General features: G+C 38.8%; 1 protein-coding gene across 1 annotated transcript; it reads left to right on the top strand.

The window, feature by feature from the left end:
• Positions 1 to 744: 744 nt before the first annotated feature.
• On the top strand, positions 745 to 21,394 carry SGPP1 (sphingosine-1-phosphate phosphatase 1). The gene is made up of 3 exons (XM_030484288.1): positions 745 to 1,673; positions 12,641 to 12,730; positions 15,053 to 21,394. The coding sequence occupies exons 1-3, from the start codon at positions 1,056 to 1,058 to the stop codon at positions 15,602 to 15,604; spliced, it is 1,260 nt and encodes a 419-aa protein (XP_030340148.1). The 5' UTR covers positions 745 to 1,055; the 3' UTR covers positions 15,605 to 21,394.
• Positions 21,395 to 23,039: the final 1,645 nt, after the last annotated feature.

Here is a 23,039-nt window from a genome sequence, read left to right as displayed (position 1 = left end):
TGAGTCAAGTACTTTCTCAAAACAGTATTAACAGCTGCTTTCACGAAAATACTGTGTAGACTTGTATTCTTTAATTGAAACTATTAAGTTGTACATGAGATGCTCTATTTTGGTCAGGACAGCTATTAAGCTAACCAGTCATACTGCTCACTCCTTTAAAAAACGGCAGCATCAGAGAGCACCGGTGACCAAAGCTTGCATTTCTCACGGCATTTCTAGGATGGAAACCCCAGCAACGGGGGACTTCCAAAGCACCTGACTGCAAACGTTCTGGTCCTGCTGAACTTTAAGGCACGCACACCCAGCCAGGGAGGTGTGGAACCTCCTCCCGACCATGCAGAGATGAGACAAGGTCTTGCCTTGTCTAATCTCACGCCCTGCAGAACCCCCGAAGTGCCCGCCTGCTCTGCAGGAGGAAGAGGAGGGCAGGGGCAGCCGGACACGGGCCTCGAGGTGCTGCTGCCAGACGGTGGCTGAGGCGAGGGCAGCAGTGCTCACCGTAAGTGCGAAAGAACGCCAACGAACCCGCCGGGGGCTGGAGACGGGCGCGCACCCGCCTCTGCACCTCCCGCTCGAGGCCGAGGCACGCCGCCCGCTGCCTCCCGCATTGCCGATGTCTGATTGGCTCCCCCTTTCCAAGGGGGCGGGACCGGGAGAGAGCCGCTGCCAATCCGCGCCGCGATGAGGTTTCCCAGGGGGGTCCCCGTCCGCGCGAGCGGCTGCTGTGCGCATGCGCAGCGGGGCGGTGTTAGCGGGGGGTGGTGTCGGGCGCGCGCGCGCGAGGGACAGCGAGTGAGGGAGCGCTCGCGCGGGGGCCGGAGCGGCGGCGGGAGCCGGGCTGAGGCGGCGGCTCGGGCCGGGCGGTGTCCGTGGCTCCGCGGCGCCTCGCCCTCGAGCGGGTTTCTCCTGAGAGAACCGTTCTCTTCCCTGCCGCGCGCACGGGATCCCCCGTCCCTTCCGCCGCCCCGCAAGCGAAGCCCCCCTCAGCCCCGCCGGCCGGGGCAGCGCCTAGCCGCCTTCAGCCCGCCCCTCGCGGGCGGCCTCGTCCTCCCGCCATGGCTCTCTGCCGGCGCCTGGCCCGGCTGGCCGCCCACCTGCAAGACCCGCAGAAAGTGGCCGCCTTCCAGCGGCTCTGCGGGGTGGAGGGGCCTTCGGGCTGGGCCGACGCGGAGCAGCGAGCCGGAGCCCGGGGGCCGGTGGCTAACGGCGGCCCGCCGGCCGCGGAGCGGGCGGGAGGGCAGGGGCATCCCGCCGGGAACGGGACCGTGCCCGGTGGGGATGGTCTCCCGCAGCAGTGGAGGAGGAGGCCGCGGCGCAACTCTCTCACGGAGGAGGACGGCAGCCAGGAGTTCTCCACCCGCAGCCGCTTCCTCTACTATCTCTTCAGCCTGGGCACGGAGCTGGGCAACGAGCTCTTCTACATCCTCTTCTTCCCCTTCTGCATTTGGAACTTGGACGCCTGGCTGGGCCGGAGGCTTATCATCATCTGGGTGTGGGTGATGTACCTGGGGCAGTGCACCAAGGATGTCATCCGCTGGCCGCGGCCTGCCTCCCCGCCTGTGGTGAAGCTGGAAGTGTTCTACAACTCGGAGTACAGCATGCCCTCCACCCACGCCATGTCGGGCACCGCCATCCCCCTGGCGCTCCTGCTGCTCAGCTACGGCCGCTGGCAGGTAATGCTCACCTCCTTGCCCTTCTCCCTGTGTTTCCCAGCCGCGGGGTATAGGGATGTGGCAGAGTCGATTTCTTTTGGGAGGGGAGGCAGCTGAGTGAGTTCGGGAAAACGTGAAATTTGTGCCCTTTTTTTCCTTGCCCCCCCCCCCCCTTTTTTTTTTCCTACTATTTCTATGATCCACGCGAGCGCTCAGGTAACAAGAACTATTGTAACAACTCTCTTCGGAATGGAAGTTCTGCTGACTTTGCGAACGGTTAGCTCAGTGTGCATTAAAAGTCTGCATCAACAATCTGTATTTCGTTCTTGTGATTTTTCTTTTTTAAAGTTCTTGTAGGGTGAGTGCTTTGCACAAAGTCTGATAAGCATCTGATGTTTCTAAAGGCCTTTGGGTTTGCTCACTGAAAACTTGACGGGCTTTTTGCTTCTTTGCTTTTGAGTCACTTTGTAGAGTTAGTCAGACTGTAGCTTTAGACTTAAACGCTTTTAGTTTCATTACCCGTGAAGTGGAAATGATTATTTCTGTTCTGAGGAGTCCATATACCTTCAGGTAGTTTTACTACTATTAATGTGCTAATAATTAGCAGGAACTGATAATCTCTGATCTTTTCAGTACCTTCATTCAGCAAAATTTTAAGATCTGCCTGGTGCTCTTCGGGTCAATAGATTAAATAACACCGTTGTTTATATGAAGCATGTGCTTCAGCGCTTGCTGTTAGCAGTGTGGGCAACGGTAAGAACTCCAAAGAAATCACAACATATATTCTGGTCTCTAAATCCCTGCACCAATTTCAGTAATAAATGAGGGAGAAGGCTTTCCCAGGCAACAAATGTTCAGTGCAGGGTTTTGAGGGCTCTGTGTGTGATGTTTAAGAAGTTATGTAATAAGTCTACTGTTAAGTTGTTAATGTTTACATATTCTTACTATAATACCTGCCTATTTTAAGTCAGATGTTTGTCATCTTGGTAGAGAGAACTCTCTTTTTAAACTTTACTCGGGGGCTGAACTCTTGTCTTCCTAGTTACTGTTAACAGTTACCAATTCTGTGCTGTTACATCATGACACTTGGTGGTTTTATCTCGGAGGTAGTTGAAAGTTACAGATTGTATTTTACCTCTCTTTAATCAAAGTTACTACTGCAGGGTGATACAGTGTGCCCAAAAGAATGCCATTAGGAATTTATATTCTTTGTTAGGAAAATATGAAGTTATCACTCTGCTAGAGTTGTGCAGGCATCAGATACAATGCCATGTTTTGTGGGTGTTTGAAATATGTATTTGTAGTTCTGTCAGTGAGATACTTAATCTTCAAGTTGTTCGGTGTTCGTTTTGTTTTTTTTAAATGGCTAAAATGGGAATGATTTCTTATTACTTGTTAGAGGCGTAGGGCTGATGCCAGTTGGAAGAATGAACTGGGTTTCTATTTCTTTGCATGTGGGAAACCTCATTAAGTAGTATCAGTCGATTGGCTTTGCAGGGACTGTTGTCATGTGTGCAAAGAAGAACCTGGTTTGATTGCTTTTACAGAACCAGCAAACCGACAATGTGTGAAATGGTCTTTTTGCCAGCGAGCCATGTTAGATCTTCAGCTTGCCAACCCTGTAACTGTGGTCTGTGAAATACTGTGCTAATTGACTAAACATGTTTATAATGAATGCATATTAAGAAATCATCAACATTGAATCTTGTTATTATTCATTTAGAACCATGCTTAAGAAATGAGGAAGCAAAATGTTTGAGTCTTAATTTTAATTCCTTCTTGCTATGAAATGGCTATGAATAACACCTCTCTGAAACCAACATCTACCTTTTCAAAATGTTCATGTAACAAAAAACCAAACTTAGTATTTTAAAATTATTTCCAAATGTTCATTAAAAGTTAACCTACAGCATGTTGAGTATCTTTTGATTTATGCCTAAAGAGAGTTAAGCTTTCATCTAATGCTGCTTCTGTTCTCCATATTTTACTTGCATTGAAAGGGAGTAGAATCTATATGACAACTTTTCGTCATGCTTTTCTGGAAATAGATGGGGTTAATGACTGACCGCAGAACTTCTTGGAAAACTATTAATGATAAAGGAGCTTTTAATAACTCTGATTTTTATTAAATTATACATATTAGTAGATAACAGATAATTAAATTTAACCTTGCTGGCAAATGTTTGGGTTCAGTCTTTCTAGATATTCCATGTAAGCAAGCATTACACTGACCCTGATCATGATGGGTCCACATCTTAGGACTGCTTGTTCAGAAAAGTCATGGTGGAGCAAGACTGAGCATGAATTTGAGCAGATACAGCTATAAATTTGTGCAGGGACTTTTATTGTGGAATACAGGTAACTTTAATTGAGTTTGTCACTTCGAGATTTATACTAAACCAAATAAAGTCACTCTTGCTCTAAAAGAAATTAACTCCAGTGTGAGGGAAATCACTTTCCTGTATTGCTTATTTGGAGTTTGCTTTCATTGGGCTATGACTTCCTTCCTACTACTGTGCTTCTATCAAACAAAGACAATCTATGAGTCTTTACTTTGAACAATAGAACAGAGCAAATCTGTTCTTACTTTTCTAGGTATGGCCCAAATTATCTATTTAAAACCAACACTTTTTGACTCCACTAGGTTTTCTTTTAACCTGTTGAATTGAGTTTGTGCTTTCCAAGTTTTCAATGCCTAACAGTAATCCTATTACAACTATTTTCATTTCACGTAGTATTCAAAAGGATTTTGACTATACAGAGAAAAACTAAAATACCTGCTTATAAATGCCATTGTTCAAGCAAAATATTTTCAGTATTCAAGTATTTTAAAGATGGTTGTGGCAAATTTTTACAATTAGACACTTTGGACATAGGGAATATGCAATGCAACTGACTTTCAGGCAGAAACGTGTTAAGACAATCTTCAATGGACTGTTCTGTCCATTCTGGAATATAAATTTTCAAATTTTCATTATATTATGAGAGCTTGCCTGAAACTTTTGATTCAGCTTGTGTAATCTGTATTTATTTAATATTGTTAAAGCTCAGCAGGGAAAACCACTTGTTTCAAAGACACTTCAGTAACTTTGAAATTTAAAGCGCATGCCGAAGGCTCCTGAGAATTTAGGAGTGTTATAGATGTTAATATTTTTCTTTCTGTCTTTGAAGCTTTTATACCCTAAAAGAGAAGGGCAAACACAGTGAGGTTGTAGATCTCGATACAGTGAGTTTGTAGATCTCGATACAATGTGAGAAAAAGTATACCTTCATCACAAAGCTGGGGAAAACCTGCTTTCTTTGAAATATTGACAGTTTGAGCCAGGCTGACTTAGATCATGTCCTCAATGGAGAGGAAGAGATAGTGTCAGTTGCTAATTATCTACAAAATCTCCAAAAGCCTCAGGCTCAGATTACTGGAAAAAGTATCTTTTTATATTGTATTTGATTACTCTGAACTGCTGATTTCAAGTAGATATCACTACATATTTTACTAGAAATGGTGCTTGAGTTGATGGTACCTGAATGTGTCATAACCTTGCTGTTTTTATTTTGAAGAGGGGAAAAACAACAACAACAATAAAAGAGAGACAGAAAATAGGCTTTTCTCCCAGAGTTCCTCCAGGATGCAGCCTGGCTCTAGCAGTAGTTGTCCAAATTAGGAAGTGATGGGTTAACACTCCTTCCTGAGCTCTGTGTTAATAAACTGAGTCAGGAACTGCTGATTCTCATTGTAGGTCACTGAACAAACTTTAAGTTGATATTCAGCAGGAGCCCAGAACCTTGATTGAGCAGTAGCTGCTCTCTGTAACTATATTAACCAACATTGTTTGAATGGACTTATCTTCTGAAGAAGTTTAAATAAGACAGCATTGTCCTCCCTATGTGCTTGTCTGCAAATCCTATCATCAGTGATTGTCTTTCCTCCCCACTGATGATAGTGGCAACCTTAATGTGCACTACTGCTAAACCTGCAGTCAAGTGCATCTATTCTGTAATGGTTAGACTGACACACCTAAATGTATTTTTCAGTTTTCATTTACTTAGTGATCTGTGGACTCTATCCATAATACTATCTGTGTAAGACTGCCACATGGTACTGCATCCAGCACCCTTCCAGAAATCTTTCATCTGCACGATTACTTCTATCAACCAAAGCTGATGAATCTAATCAGAGGAGATGGGTTTGAGAGGATCTGTTTTGGGATTTCAGAGGGATCTGCGTAGTTCTGTGATTCTGAGATTGACCATTACTAAATATTACCTATAGGATTGTCCACCTGCTCTTCCATTTCAAAAGGCTAGCATTTCAGATCCCCACTGGGAATGAGGAATAATTGGTTGTTGGGGTTGGATGAATAGTATAATCACAACAGTGCTAGGAAGAATTTTACAGACAGTGGGCAAATCCTAGCTTTAAGTGTCTCTCCTTGCTGAAAGGCTTGCATAATCAGTAAGGCTGATGTAATGATAAAATTGGAAGCTACACACAGGAAGCCATCTCTTATGTACAAATTCTCTGTGTAAGAGCAAGTACAGACTCTTTTCGCAAAGAGATGCTTCACATCAGAGAAGCCCAAATGGATTTTGGCTGAAATACTAAAATGTTGTGAAGAAACTCAGGGAAAGAGATGTGTGCTTGTCTAATTGTTTTTCTTACATGTGTTTCTTAAAATAAACAGTCAAACAAAAACTCTTCTGATGTGAGAAGCATTGCTGAAGGGGTAGTCTGAAATCCCAGAATTGCCCATGCAATGAAGAGCTCTTGAGGCAGAAAGATGGGAATTTGCAAGGGTCAGCACTTGCCTTGTCTCATGTACTTGAGTTATAAGGTCTTCTTTTGTGGGCCATATTAATGTCTGTAGTTCATTTGTAAAGGAAGCTGGGAAAAGTTGTGTGGCCTGTTTGATTTAGGTGCTCCTAAAACTTTGAAAAGAGCATAGCCAGTTCTTACAAATCTCATGGGGAATCTCTGCCAGAGGTATGCAGCAGCCTGTCCTAGTAAACTGTGTTGATGGGCATTAAATATATTTTTCAGATTTGCATAAGCAAATCTTTAATTAATGTAAATGATCCTGGGGGGGAATATGTAAAAAATGTTGTAAACTTAGATGCAGTTTTTGAAGAAGGAAAGATTCAAAAGAAATCTTTCTCATGCAAATTTTTCCTTCTGAGTGGATTGTACACACACAAAGCATTCCTCATGCTTTCAAATAGGATGTGTTGATTAAACCTGAGCAAACTTGAGTTTGTAGGAAAACTCTCTTTTTTAGGTGTCAGTGGCATAAGCAGAGCAAGCTGGATGTGATTCTTGCTGGGTGTGTTCAGGGAAGGATTTTTTTTAAGGACTACAAGGAAAAGAAGTAACAGGCTCCAATTCCTATTGTAACTCCTTAATTTCTTTTCAGATGATGTATAGCAGAAAATTAAACCTTTTAACTCCCTGCAGGGCTGACATTGAAAGCTTTATCTTGGAATTTAAAGAAGAGGTTCTTGCAGTGACGTGTAGCATTCTCAAACGGTTATGCTTTTTGGTGTTTGTCAGTGGAAGAAAGAAGGAAATAATTGATAAATGTAGCTTAATCAGTGTTATTTATCACTTGGCCTCTTTTGAAAATACAGGGGTTTGTCTGTTTATTTTTCCTAAAATGACCAATAAGTGGTCTTTCCTCTTTAATCATCCTCTTCTGCCTTCTCTTCTGCTCCCTCCACAAAATCATTTACATGCTCTGCTTTTTGTATGACTACAGCAAATACATAGCCCACATATCTTATTAAAAGCATAATGCTTTGATTCTTTCAGTGAACTCTGGCCCAAAATAATTGCCTCAAGCTTAAGGTGAACTTCTGACTTATCATATGATTTTAAATGATCGTTGAGTAATATTGTAGAATACTGAAAATATTAGAAAATTAGTTCAGAACCCTTTGTGGACGCTGGAAACTTCCCCAGTGTAGAATGTGCATTTAAAAAGTAAAGAAATGAGCATCTAGAGTTTATTTTCAGAATGTTCCATTATGAAAGAAGGAATTTTCTGACCTAGGTCAAAGCTTTTAGGACAGATTGTTTCCTTATGAGCATTTTGAAACAATGGTTATGTTATTAAGACTCTTGGCAAACAGATGAAGGGGAGGGAGGACGATAGGCATTTGAGGGAAACGTTTTCGATGGGATCCAGTCAGAAGCTTGCAAGCCTGTTTTGGACGATGTAATCAAATAAAATGGGAATTTCTTATTGACAACATAGAGCATAAAATTCTGAAAGACTCACTGGGAGTAGTTTCACTTCCAAACAGGACCAATTTAATGCAGTTTCTTTGATTAACAAGATTCTGGATATGGGAACAAAACTGAGGCCTGAGAGCAGATGAGTAGTTGACTCAATCAGTTTTACTTCTAGCTTTTACTTTCACTTAATATGTGAATTTAAGAACTAAATAAACGATTTTGTTGGGGTTTTTTGGGATTTTTGGTTTTTGGTTTTGTTTTGTTTTTTAATAACGTGCTTGGTGATGTGTCCCTTAGTCAAACACGTCAAGACTTGAATGCTTTTCTTAATGGGTATGATGCCTTCAAAGAAACATAACTATTCAAGCATTTTAAAGCCAAAATGTCAGCAAAGGTATCTTTTTAATCTCTGTGTTGAATTTGTGTCTGTTTCTGATCTTTGCCTTGCTGCAATTCCACCTGCTTTCACTTCATCTTCTAATATTGTAGTTGTACTACATGCTTATATGCATATTATCAAAGTTGTATATTGGCCTTCAGAAAAATACTTGTGCAAGCTTAGGTATCAGCAATTTGATCTAATATGGAATGTGGGGTACTTTTCTCAAGGAAAAGCAGTGACAGGTAAATGTTCGTTTTGAGCCAACATGTGATTCTGAAGTTCACATTAAGTGTACTATGCAAGTATCTTTATTTTCGTATAAGATTAAGGTTTTCAGATCACAAGTTGGGGTTTTTTTCCTTAATTTGGCAGAAAGAAAGCAGTATGCAGTTCAGTAAATACCTCTCATACTAAAAATTGCTGGGGTGGCATGAGAGCTATGGTGATATTATAATGAATTTTTGAGGATATACACGGAATGGTCTTGAGGGCATGGAGACAGGGTTTGAGATGTTTGTGTCTAAAAAGGTTTGTTCCATTAAAGCCCTGTACTTATAGAAGATATTTGATATTTGAGGGGATTTCATATGCCTAGGCAGTGGGAGGTTACAGATATACAACCATGGTACACCCAATGTATATATGCAAAATACATACAGTTAGTCATTTCTAGATGAAACAGCATTTAGAAAATGTTTGGTGGTACCTCGATATTGCATTATTTTCAGACAATAATTTGAGAGTAAATTTATGGCATCAAGGTGATGTCCCCTGTTGGCGTCAAGACTTGGCATGCTGCTGAGCTGTCTTCTTGCTGAGCTAAAAGATGTGTGGAGTGTTAATATTCTGTTACTATTCTCCTTCAGTCACCTTGTACACTTGTCTCTACATGTGAGGACAAAACAATTGGTTGCCTTATCAGCTGAAGGTAGATTTTTAAGCAGGTACTACCAGTTTGGTGTCCCAGGAATTCTTGAGCCCAGTGGCTGCTTTCAGAAGGTATGAGTGAAAGCAGGCCAAGGAGGAGGCAGAATATTTGTGAGCTTTCTTTGTGCTGAAGTAGGGGATAGTTGTGCTTGATTCCTGCTAGTGTCTAAGGAGGCCATGAGCTGTGGAGCCCCGAAGTGTACATACAGCTTTATGATGCTTTGCAGTGGGGTACTGGGGTTGTGGGAAGAAAATCTGATCAGTAATGCAGGGAAGTATGGATATAACATTGGGAGAAACCAGGACAGATGAAGGTTAAAACCTTCTTTAGATGAAATTTTATTTCTGTACTTTATATGTAAAGATGTCTTTAAACTGATAGTTATTTTACTGACTGATAAGTAAGCTTCAAACATAAACTGACAGTTGTCCAAGTGTGCTGGTTATGTAGTGAGGCAGCATAGAGGAGAATGCTTTGTGTGGGAACTAAACACAAAAATAGACTTAACTGTTGTGTTGTGGATTATTCCAGAGGAAATTAGAATAATTGTTTCGATCTTCTGCTTTTTGATCATGGACAACACAGCTCAGTATACTGTAGTGAATAAGCTCTCTTGGTGGAAATAAACGGGGTTTAGGACTTCTGTGATTATTATCATGCATTAAAAATACCATAAATCAACATGTCCCTAATACTGCAGATAAATTTGTGGACAGGTATTTCAGTAAGAATAATTTTTCTGGGTTTAAGTTAAAAAATCTTTTAAGAAGATATGAATTGGGGTAAAATGTATAACTGACTTTTTATTTGTGATTTAATAAAGAAGTGTTTGAGCTCTTGGATACAGATGCTTTGCTACAGAAGAACTAAACTGGCCAGTGTTTTCAGATATTTTAATGGATATTTATTCTCAATATTATTAAAAACAGAATTAGAGTGAGAGATGAGAGAGCCAAATACTTTTTTTGAACTTTTCTTGAAAGCTGGAGTTTCTGGCAATTTCCTTCTTACTCAAACACTCCTCCCTTGAGAGCTCCTAAGTGAGAGCAAACCTTTTAATTTTCAGAATTTATCTGACTCTCCCTGCTGTTCACAACGACCTGCCCAGGACTCTTAAAATAAGACTTCTCACACCTCTTCCTTCATATTCCTCCTTCTTAAAGTCTGGCTGTTTAGCTGCTCTAACTTCTCCCCCCGCCCCCAGTATCATTAGCTGCTACAGCCTGCTGAGCCTGACAGTAAATGGGTTTCTGCTAAAGCTTCAGCTTCTGTCAGGTATTTCAGAAACACAGGAAAAATCTTTTTATTAAAGAAAAGTCTTACCCCTGCTTAGGGCCTGAAAGTGCAAAAGATGTGTGCCAGGAAACAAGAGTGGGCATATGCGATCAGGCGATGTGCAAAACTGTTTGAAACTTGCATATGAACACATGCAAGCTCATTCTACCACCAAGTAATTGTGATGGTATTAAATTTTCTGGTCAAGAGGTCTGCATTGCTTATGGAGGTACTAAATCTTCCCTTGCTAGTCTCTTTCTGAGAAACAAGAAGTCTGTCTTCCCAGGCTTTCACGTTGTGGAGCATGTAAGGATGTACTAGAAGCTCCTCTCTACTTCAGAGAATACAGGATATACCTATCCTTCTATATACAAACAGCATTTCTGCTTTGGTAGTCCTTGGGGTGGGGGGAAAGTGGAGCATCACCATGCAGGAGGTTGTGCGGTGAAGTGTCTTTCTCATGCAGGCAGCATTACTTGCACCCTGAGATCAGTGGAAATGATGGAAGAGGCATAGTGGTGTAATGTGTTCTGCAGTGGTGCTGCACAGGGTACAAGGATTGCTTTTATGGCTACTGTAACAATGTTGTCATCTGATGACTCTGCAGTCAGGTCTTGAGTGTGACCTAGTTACTGGTGTATTGCCCCTTATTAGCATAATTCTGAAAGGTAGGAAACGGAATTTGTTCCTTCATTTCAGTTAGAAATGAATCATTAAATACATAATTTTGTTGAGGGTACAATTTGTAGGTGAATGTCGTAGAAACAAAGACAAATGTTGCTATAGGAATTAGAGTTTAAACTAGATGTAACACAACTGTGAGGTGGGCATTTAGAATCGATTTTAATGTGGAATTTGTTTCTTATGTGAAGCATAAGCTTCCCAATTTTCCAGTAGTTTGAGAAAATTTCTTTAGGTTTGGCATGCTAACATGGTCCTGGAGCTGAGAATTCAAAGAATGTTGGAATAATGTGGAAGACTGATAATCTCTTCCCAAACCTTTCATTGAAAAACTGATTTAGAAGCTTGTCAATCTGTTAAGTGGCCTTCAAACGGGACATACGCCTTTCCCTAATAAGATTAAAGATACTTTCTCTCATTTGTTAGATATTCTACCCTTCAGGTTACCCATGAAAGGAGCAAGGGAGAAGGCAAGAGAACTGCCTGCAATTGTTAGTTTTTATTCCAAGGTACAGCTAGACTGCCTGTTTCTATTGAAAATGCTTATTATGTAGGAAGTGAAGCAGTTTTGGAAGCATGCTATTTTGTCTTGTGACTGTTTCTTTTATAGAACTAATAATTATTTTTAATACTGAAAGGAGGAAGCCATATCCTGTCTTGTACAATGTTTTGCAATATGGTAGTAGGGAAAGTATTTCATAATGTGCTGCAAGATGTGAATCGGTATACTTTTATCCAAAACCTGAGACAGTTAAAATGCTAAGTTTCTGCACATTCTGATAATGCTTATTAAAATGAAGTGTTTCGTTTGTTCCTGTTGAACAGTACTTATTAATTTTAAAATCTATCAGAAGATGGAAATAATTTGAAATAATTACTTGATTATTTTTGTTTGATAAATGTGGATTGCAATAGGAAATTTACATGGGTTTTGTAGAGAACAAAAACCATTACTATTCTAGGAGTTTGATACTGATGCTCAGAGATTGAGTCAAGGACTGCAGAAAGGAATTTAATTTATCTGTAAATTATTATGAGTTCTTCCTTTTCAGAAGACGGGTGAAGCTACTAGATTCTGCCTGGGTAATTGTTAACAATACTACAGTGTGAAACTCTTCTGCAGTTTATAACACAAGGCTTGTCTATGCCCATATTGCCAGTTTAGGATATCTTAGGATGGCAAAACTAACTGCTACTGAGATCTGTTAACTTCTTACTGCTTTGTCTGAGAAGATATATGAAGTTCAGGGCTTTGGTCATATCCTGAATGCAAAGGAAGAGGACAAGGAAAAACTTGAAAAGCATTAATAATGTTTAATTAATAATGAGGTGGTCTAATAGGCTTGGGTAGGCTAGGGCAAGGAAAAGGGTAAGCATAAGTTGCGTTAATAGGAATTAATTACATTATTAAGAATTCTTAGAGTGATTTCTTTTAAAATTTTTTTTTTTTTTTGAAACTCTAATACAATCTCTCACTTGTTTTTCCCTACCAGTATCCCCTTCTGTTTGGGCTGATCCTTGCATTCTGCTGGTGTTTGTTGGTTTGCTGTAGTCGAATTTACATGGGAATGCATTCAGTTTTGGTAAGAGAACAATCCTACTAAACTTTTATTTTAATGCTGTTCTAATTTCATAAACTTCCATCACACTTAAGTTTTTACAGTGCAGTAATTGTATATAGATCTTTTTATAGAATGTCCCACCATACAGGAACAGAATACTTGCATTTTTTCAGCAGAGACATGAGTACAATAACTAAAAGTAGATGTCAAACTTCTGTTAATTTATACTTTTCTTTCATAAACTCAATCCACAGCTGAAACTTAGCTGACGTTTAATAGCAGTTTTAGTGCAGAAATTGATGACTGCACTAAATCATAGATTTATGGTTTCCTCTACAGAGTAGGAATAATTTTACAGGATGAGAGAGTGGCTGTAAATGTCCCCTTGGGTTCCACATCACCTACTCAAAGCATGTGCATTTCAGAGTACCATGCCAAATGCTATTGTTTCACTTACCAAAGTCTCTAAAACCAAATAACAAAGTTGTCGTCTTTGAAAAATGGAATTGCTTATTAAAAAGGATTAAAAAATTAAAACTGAAACACAAATACAAGCAATGTAAAAATGGGAAAACAAGATCACTACAAAATGGTAATCAGAATTTAAGACCATTAATAGGGATGGTTAAAGAGGTTTTTGAGGATCACTTGCTAGAAGGAGAAAAGCTAACAGAAAACAGTAAAGCCTGGTAGTCAGTAGTAAAGCTGGTTGATGAACACAGTGTAAAAGGAGCATGTGAAAATAAGGCAGCTTGGAAAAACCGAGTGACGTATTTGCATTAGTGATTAGGAGGCTTCCCAAGTCAGAAACGTTGTGTGGGGGACAGTGGGATGAACTGATATTTTAGATGACAGTGTCAGCTGATAGATAATGTCTTTGAGTCATGCAACAAATAGTGATTCACCATTTAGAATAGGTTATTCAGCAGTTTTGTATCTGATTCCTCTGTAATGTTTGAATGAATACAATTAACCATGTGTTACCTGTAAGAAAATCAGCCACGGTGCCTAAGCTGGGGGGGAGGGGGGTGAGGTGGTAAATATGGGAGAAAGTTGTGGTTGCTTCTGAAATGAGAAAGTCTGATTTTCCTCTCAATTCTATTAGAGTTTTTATCAAGCATTCTGTTAGTGGAAGTGAATAAAAGTGATTCATTGAAGATGGAACAATACAAATACTGCTGATGCACGTCCTACTCCTGGCTCATGTGGAAAAGTTGATAAATGTGCATTAAGGTGATCTGGTTTCTACAGCTTGGATTTCTAAAAAGCTTTCAACAAATTCCTCCTTAAAAAACTAAAGATGACAAAAGCTGCAGATAATTCTGTGCATCTGAGTGATCAATCAGCAGTAACTGAAATTTAATGCTAAATTAAAAAATAATGAGGAACCTTTTAATTAAGAAAAGACATTTTAAAAACAATAATAAAACTGAAAATCAAGTATGAAGCCACAGAAGTTACCTTTTTCTCCCGTTTAATAGTGGGAAAAAATTCTCCATTCTTGCAGGGTTGTTAATTCTGAAGCTGGAGTGGAAAGTCTAAGCCGCTGTAATGCCTAGCTGCAGTGGTCCTTCACTGCCTTCCCAGCCATTGCTGCCAGTGTGCCTGTGTCTTGGCACCCAGGCACTCAGATCCAGTGTTGAGCTGTACCAGCAGACTAAGTTGGCAGAACTGACCCAGCTGGGCTAGCTAGCACTGTGCTGACTGTAGGCTGAGTGCCTGGACAAGGACCACTGTAGCCAGCAAATAGAGTCACAGAAGAATCACAGAATGGTTTGGGATGAAAGGGACCTTTAAAGGCCATCTAATCCTACCCCCTGCAATGAACAGGAACATCTTCAACATGTTGATGAGCAACCTAGATGAGGTTGCTTAGAGCCCTGTCCAACCTGACCTTGAATGTTTCCAGGGATTGGGCATCTGCCACCTCTCTGAGCAACTGGTTCCAGTGTTTGACCACCCTCACTGTAAAAAATTTCTACCTTACATCTAGTCTAAATGTACCCTCTTTTAGTTTAAAACCAGTATCCCTTGTCCGTTGCTGCAGGCCCTGTTAGAAAATCTGTAGATCTACAACTTCGATAATGGATCATTTGATCATAGTTCCATTCATGATCATTCATGATTTGATTATGATTCAGGTGTCCTATTAATAGGTGGTCAAATGCAATTCCTTATCTTTAACATAAAAAAGATGTAATTATGGACAGTAAATGGAAGAAGATGGGAATTCACAAGTTGCTTTTAACAGGTCAATGAGGCTTGTCTTCTTGCTAAAGTAACTTAAATTATTTTTTGTAATAATTAGTACACTGAATCCATATCTTTCTCTCTCTTCAACAGGATGTTATTGCTGGATTTCTGTATGCTATTCTTATCTTGGTTGTCTTCCATCCAGTTGTGGACCTGATCGATAACTTCAACTTAACGTACAAATATGCACCCTTAATTATCATCAGTCTCCATTTAGCCCTGGGCATCTTCTCTTTCACTCTAGACACCTGGAGCACGTCTCGAGGTGACACAGCTCAGATACTGGGCTGTGGTGCTGGAGTAGCCTGTGGCTCTCATGTTAACTACATGATGGGTCTAAATCTAGATCCTCCTCCCAAGACTTTACCTTTGTCACTTTCCTCTCTCACTGTGACTGTGTTTGGAAAAGCCATATTGCGGTTGTTGATTGGAGTAATAGTTCTGTTGTTAACAAAAGTAGCGATGAAAAAAGCCACTATTCCACTGGCGTGTAAAATATTTCGCATACCACATGACGATGTACGGAAAGCAAGACAACGCATGGAAGTTGAGCTTCCCTATCGTTATATTACGTATGGAACGGTTGGGTTCTCCCTCATGTTCATTGTTCCTTGCCTCTTCCACTTCATTGGTCTTTCTTGATGCAGTTTTATCACTTTCAATAGGGAGAACAGAGCTAGTTGCTTTTCAAAGAGGTGCGCAGTTTGCTAAGGCAAGGCTAGTGAGCTTGGCTTTGGCAGGGTCTTCACTTTAACAGCAATACGTAGAAGGCAAAGCATTTAAAGAACTTTGCACATCTTTGGGTATGATATGAGGTCAGAAGTCAAATATCAGTCCACAAGAAGTGCTGAACTCTATAAATGCTATGTCTAGACTTACTGCTGTAACAAAGTCTGTGTGTGTGATACAATGAATGTATATGGAATGTCTGTACCTGTATACATTGACATTTTAACAGGTATGTCCGACAGCTAATCAGAAAGCTCCATTCATGACCTGTTTGCCATTTCATAGTAACTTACTCAAGTTGTTGGACCATAGACTGCTAAATTTCTTTTCCTCTATTCTTTCCTGAAGTCCTGCTTCAAAATGTTTCAGCTAATAGGCACTTCTAATGGACCAAACTTGTAATGAGGTTGAATTTTTCTGAAGAAGTAAACAGAAGCCTTTTTCTTTAGCCCCCTCTAGAGAGTAAAATGTCTGAACTGGTATTGGTAGATGCCACTAAAGTGTATATGATCCAGGTACTGTATTTTATGGTTTAATAACTGTGCCTTTCTGTTACTAAATTAAGAAATGCCATATATACTGTGATGTAAAAATGCCAAATTTTATTTAAAATCTTACATAATTAGACAGATATTTTTAAATGTTAGATTGTCCATCATGTTGCTGGCATGGTTCAAGTTAACTGGAAAATATTCAATTTAGCCTGATCAAAATTGCATCAATGAAATAACCCGAGAATCATGTCATTAAGCTCAAGATGTTGTAAATGGACAATAATCCCTTTTATAAGTATTTTTAATGTGTATTGTAAGTTACTGGAAGAGGATCTATTTTTCTGGAGATTGTTTATATAGCGGACAGATTCAAAATTAATTATCTAAACATATAAACAATAAAAACACGCCGTTCTGCAAGAAATGGGCTTCACTTATTATTCCAAACTAATTTAGAAGGACCATTGTTTTTAGATACTTTCTTAGGAAATATAATCCTTATTCTAGAAAAAAATACATGTATTTTTATGCATTAACATATTTAAAGGTGATAATCACTTTTACTCAATTTAGATAGCTATAAGACAATATAATGATCAAATTAAATTTTTAATCATTCTGATAGATTGCGAGCAGTCAAGACAGTATGGTCAATGTATAAACAGTTTGTGCATATCTAAGTTTTACTGAATTATTATGCACTTTTCAGCTTTTCATGATCCTTTTCCCAGTGATGAGTAGAATATGACCCTTCAACTGTAATTTCACATGCCCCTCTCGTGTTTCATTTTGTCTATGTTCATGTGTTGCTTAATCTGTTCTTCCCATGTCAGGAACAGTCTTATTGTCTGGCCAGATGTGAATTACTTAGTTTTGTATTGTACTTTTTTTTTTCCCCCCCCCCCCCAGGAAAAACATAATTTGGTTAAAGCCTAGTGATAGAATACAAAGCTTAATTCTTTTTTGTAAACAATATTTGGAAATGGAAGGGGTTTTTGTATTGGAGCTCGTATCTCCAAACTGTTAATATGTAAATTAATAAAATTAATCTCTTCAGAGCAGCAAAGTTATGGTACGCCAGCACTAGATGATGTGAAAAACTAACTTTTCTGATGCATTTCTTCAGTGCACTCAGAATGCACCGCTATGAATGTATTCAAACTGATGTATTCAGAACTGATAGTGTATTAAACAACTTCTATCATTGAGAAGACCTTAGCTAGTACAAAATGGTTAACTTATTTCAGTGCGGATTTCTGGATTTGATTTTTCTATCCGTTCCTCTTTTGCAGTTTAATGCTGACTGTGCAGTAAAAGGTAAATTGGTTTCCAAGGTTTTGAGGGAGGGATTTTCACTCATTTGGCTTTGCACGCGAAGATAGGCATTAAATAAACAGCTGGGCGGAATGTACACAAAATGCCTTACACGTAAAGCCCTGACCAAGCAATGTAGTTCAAATTAGATTAAATTAGTCCGAGGACTGGTGAAAACAATATGATAACTTTCTCTGAACCTTAAGGCATATTCTCCTTAAATATCTTAGCTTTACATTTTATAGTGAAAACATGTTTAAATTCTAGCACGGAAGAGTCAAGTGAGCAAGACTGATCTTTTATGGTACATATTTGACTTCTAGGAACTTCAAGTTTGCAGCATAAGAGTATTTTTCAAGCTGTCTTTCCTAGCTGTGCTTGCTCTGTTGTACTATGAATGGAAAATAAAATCTACTGTGGAAGATCTAGGATGGGAGAAAAAAATCATACGCAGGTAGGGCTTTCAGTGGGCTAAGGAAAATTGCACTGTAGCTTATACTACTGTTACTCATAAAGATAGATTTTATATTTTTACTATATTGGGTAACTTCAAAATGTCATGTTTCATGTACCACATAGTCTAGTCCACAGGAAACGTATATCAGAATGTTTATACAGCACCTTTACAACCCTGTCTCTGAGACTGCAACAACTCTACTGAAGTTTACGTGAAAAAAAGTTACTATTTTATTTTCATGTTTTATAAGGAGTTACAGTCATGAGGGCAGTTGAGCACAAAATATCATGCAATATGAATACTGTTATAAAGAATGAAAATGCAAAAATTTAAAAATCCACTTTAAATATTTGTATTTTAATATGTTTAATAAGAAGCTGAGATCCTTCAAATCAGGCATAATGAAACAGCAGGTAGAACTGCAGCACTTCCTTTACACTAAGCAATTCGTAGAGTTGAACATGAAAACTGGTTCTTGTATAAGCATCAGCTGGTACCAAACTATTTATAAATAAATTTAACCTGACTTTAAAAGGTAGTTAAATGTCTCTTCAGAAGGACAGTACACTTGAAACCTTTCATGAAGTGGTGTGAAAACATATTTATCTCACTGCTAGTGAACTTGCTCAGTTCCAGGTCATATTGTCCCAAGGAGATAAATACTATTACCTTACAGAAGCAGATAGAAATACACATTTATTACAAAAAGCTACAAGTTAAATTTGTTTTCTTTGATTACTACATGAAATAAAACCTGAAACAGTCAGTCACGTAGAGTGTAATTTGGCACAAAATTCTATTTTCCAAGAGGCTGAAGAGACTTGAATTAGTCTGAGGCTGCATTAAACATAGGAGCGGGATTTTTTCTGACCTGGCCCTCAATCAGAACTAACATATGCATTGCATCTTGGGCAAGCTTTAGAAGCTATTCTTATGGAAAAAAAAAAAAATCATGTTTATAAAAAAACCTATTACTTCTGCTTCCCGTACCATGCACTGGGGTTAAAGCATCTTTCTCCTGAGTGATCACCTATGAAACCGTTTGGTCTTTGATCACATTTGCCTTACCACTTTCCTTGCAAACTGGGGGGAAGAGGAGGTGGATAAGCTAGTTTAAGTTAAGTTGGCAAACCAAAGGGAGTTGTATTTTGTTTACTTACTTGGAGATGTTTTTTAAGCTTATGTACAGATTTTCTGCTGTGTGAGAGAATAGTAAACAAACGAAAAACCCCAGACAAACAAAAAAGCAGAAAGATGCATTTCTTTTAAAATGGCATCTCTAAATGTGGTATGTGGCTTTTTTATTTATTACCAGAACAGTGTTAAATTGTCTGGATTTTAAAAGCTATTATGTTTTCCTTTAGTACTATCTTGTTAATACTGCTTTCAGTATTTTTTACTCCATTTCTTGCTTATTTCCCAGGGAGTGTCCTGAACTTTTTGTAAGCAATTGCTACTTATGTGAAGATTGTAATTTTAAACTTGTAAAAACTTAAGGGCTCTTAGTGGCTGTTAGCTGCTCAAATACATAGAAACAAACCTTGCATGCTGTAAGTAAATACATCTGTTGTGCTAAAAGTTGTTTCTATTTCAGTATTTACTTTCTCAAAAGAAAATCGAGATTTTCCTTTTGCACACAATACATCAGATACTTAATAACTGAGTAATATGAAGGGGCATTGCTGTCTAATTCCTGTTAACTTTACTGGGAGTTCTGCGCCTAGTTCCTTCCATGTTACATTGAGAGTGAATCCTGAAAGTCATGTCTATGCTCTAACATGTGTACACGCATCAGTGTGTGTGAAGTGACTTGCCTTCTAAGGTGTAAATGTAATAGTCTTGCTTTTGAGGTCTGAGATTGTTCTTTTTAAAGTCATACTTAGCCCAGTTTTTACAAGACTTTTAAAGGGCTTAACTTGGAAGCTGTTTCTGTAGCTGGAATTGGCTGTACGTTTGCAACACTTAATTCATGCTTTCTCTTCTGTACCATAATGGCACTGAATGACGAGATCCCAGAATAATGTCAGTAGGTAAAAGGGTGAGAGGAGAACTGATTTCTTGAGGTACTGTGACTCAAATTACTGTAATTGATTCTTGGGTGTTTTTTTGGTCAAATGTAGGATGTTTCTAGGTTATGCAATTAATTTCTATATTCCACAAATGTCTTCGAAGAAACTTTGACCTTTTTTTGTGGGAGGAAGTCTTATTGAATGACTTCATGCCAGAACTTTATTCTAGTGGAAAGCTTAAGTGGCCTTTTTGTTTCAGCAAAAATACATAAGCCTATTTTAAAGTTTACTGTAAATACTGTATTTGTCTAATTGATAGATTAGTTGGGTCACTCATGAAACAAAGGCAAACAAAGCTTAATTGAAACAGAATGTGATACTGTATGGCAGAGAAGATACAGCTCTGCAGGTGTTCTCTAGAAAGTGAATACCACATGCTGAAGTTGAAGCAAATATAACTATGCATTAGAAAAATTTCTCTGCACTCTATTCTGCACCAGAAATAATTGTACGTTGGTAAGAGTCCTTTTAACAAAACAAAGAAGTATGTGCTTGCAGTATATAATAGTAACAGTTCCCGTAGAATCAAAGAGGAATGGAGGAGTACAGAGACTTCAAGATATTGACCAATAAATGTAAGTAAAAAGTCCTGTCAAGTTCAAGAATTTTATTAGTCACTAAACTTCAACTAAATTAATCACTACAGTTTCCCCACAACTTAATTTCTATTAGAAAGTGTAATGAAAGACAAGGGTGATATTCCTGAAGTGGAAATTAGATCTTAAGGCAATTCTAGATGTCTAAAGTATTGTAACTGAGAATGATCAGCTCATGAGCCAGTAAACTGAAAAGTAAGAGCAAAGTCTAAGGAGGATTTTGTATTAATGCACTTAAAAACGATGCCAAAATTTGGCCTATACTTGATTTATATGAAATCTGTAGTATAATATAGATATATATGTAATATATTGCATATTGGAGTTTAATTTTTTATGTATAGATTTTTTTTCTTGTTACTGCATTCCCTGATCAAAGCAGGTGTTCATAAAATATAAACCAGCTTTGTCTGTATAAGGCAAGGTTTTGTGTTAGTAGTAGTTGAGGAAAGAATGCAGTTGTAACCCCCAGTATCTCAACCTCTTGGAGAACCATTAAAAAAACAAAGCAAAACAAACCAAAAAAACCCCAAACCCTTTCAAATGCAAGCCCTGAGTTAGTTGAGGATCATATAATGGTTGCTGTATAATAGTGTAGAACTGATGTTTTATAAATTAATACATCGGAACTTTTTGTTACATTATACTTAATGATTTTGTACTCATTGTACACTTCTGCAGTTGTCAACTAATATTTAAACTCATATTGACTGGTAACTGAAGTGTCTTAACTTCATCTGCAATGAGTGGGTAATAAAGCACTGTTGGATTCACTTGTGTTTTGTTGTCTTTATTCCTTCCAGTACTAAGGGGCATGTGGTTGGACACATACCACGAGCATAAAACACTGATCACAAGAAAACCTATCATCTATCAGTAACTGTTAGAACAATATTGTCTTTTAAGGTGTGGGCTTTAGATGCGTAAGTTTAGGAAAAAGAACAAGGGAATTCTGAAATGAGGTTTTTCTTTTTCCACTGCTTTAAAATCTGGACTATTCAGTTTCATATACTAAATAATGAAACAAGCTATTGATCAAACTGTAAACAAAGATATAAGTTCTGTCTTTCTACAGCTTTTGCCAATTGTTGCACGCTGATAAATGAATATGGAAGAAAGCTCTTAGTCTAACTTACAAGAAACTTGCTTTCTAGTGAAGTGCCTGTTTGGGGAAGAAGAAATCGTTTCCCAAGTTCTGGAACTATTGAGTTTCGATTTCTGGCCTGACAGCTGCTTAGACTTACGCTGAATGGTCAGTTTAATGAGGCAGCTCAGTCCTTGACTGAAATCAGAGTCCTCATGGAAAACAACCACATGAGTTTGTATCCTGTTGGATCCCCTTCTAGTAATTTCTACCCGCCTCCCGAATCTGTTCTGAAAAGTGGCCAACTGTGGGTATTTTTTTTCTCAGACTATTAAATATCTACAGATTTCCATGGAATGCATGTAGGCAATATATTTGCATGAGCTTTGCTTCCTTAGTAAACCAGACTAATTGCAGAATATTGTTAATTTCAAATGCTGTGAATTTTGTTTTACCATGGTCCCCAGATGCTTTAACTGCTATGTAATATACGGGCATGAGAAAGTATTAGTTCATGTGTGTATTTACATTACCTTTAAATAGCCTTAAGTTACTTGGAGAAGTGCAGCAAAAACACACTGGTCAGCACAACTCTTACTTCCTCTCTTCCTGCAGTGTACAGTGTCCAGTGAGGAAGTTCGAGCAGTTAAGTAATGTTTCCGAACATTGCAGAACACGCTAGAAGGGGTAGGAACTGCCCCTTGAAAAGAAGCTGTTAGGCCATTTCAGATCCATTGACTGGGCACTGTAGAGCATTCCTCCTTTTCATAGCCTGAAGGATTTATGTGGGGATAGTCCACAAGATTCTACTTGTTACATAAGGTGTAAGCACTTCTATGCTAAGCAAATGTCCTACAATTTGCAGAGATTGCCATGACTTTTTATTGTCCTACCAAGGCCTTTCTGTCCTGTTACAGCTGTCAAAAATGTAGATAACCAGGATGTTAACTCCAAGGACCACAGAAATGTATGATCCGTTGATTATGAGTTTGTTCTGTAAGTTTCAAGCTACTTCTGAAGATGCTGAGACAAATGGAGAGAAAAAAAGAGAAATCAACACAAAAACACCCCTCAAAAAACCCCAACAACAGCAAAACCCCAACAACACTCAAACCCCCAAAAGGATAAACTCAAAATATAGGATGAAAACCTCAACAAATGTAACTAAATTGCACCTCCTTGGTGGCAAGATTTTAATTCATCATTCCACTGATGTTTTAACTATGTATGGTCTTTGCTGAGGAAACAAAGGTTTATTAGAAGACTTCAGCTGTTACTAAAGTAAATCTCTGGTCCCTTGCTCCATGAAGTGGCTCGCTCAGAAGTGCTTAGTC

The sequence above is a fragment of the Strigops habroptila genome, chromosome 4, assembly GCF_004027225.2.
Source record: "Strigops habroptila isolate Jane chromosome 4, bStrHab1.2.pri, whole genome shotgun sequence".
In the NCBI taxonomy this organism is placed as follows: domain Eukaryota; kingdom Metazoa; phylum Chordata; class Aves; order Psittaciformes; family Psittacidae; genus Strigops; species Strigops habroptila.
Note: the sequence above shows the minus strand (reverse complement) of the source record. Positions and strands in the feature narration are given on the sequence as shown.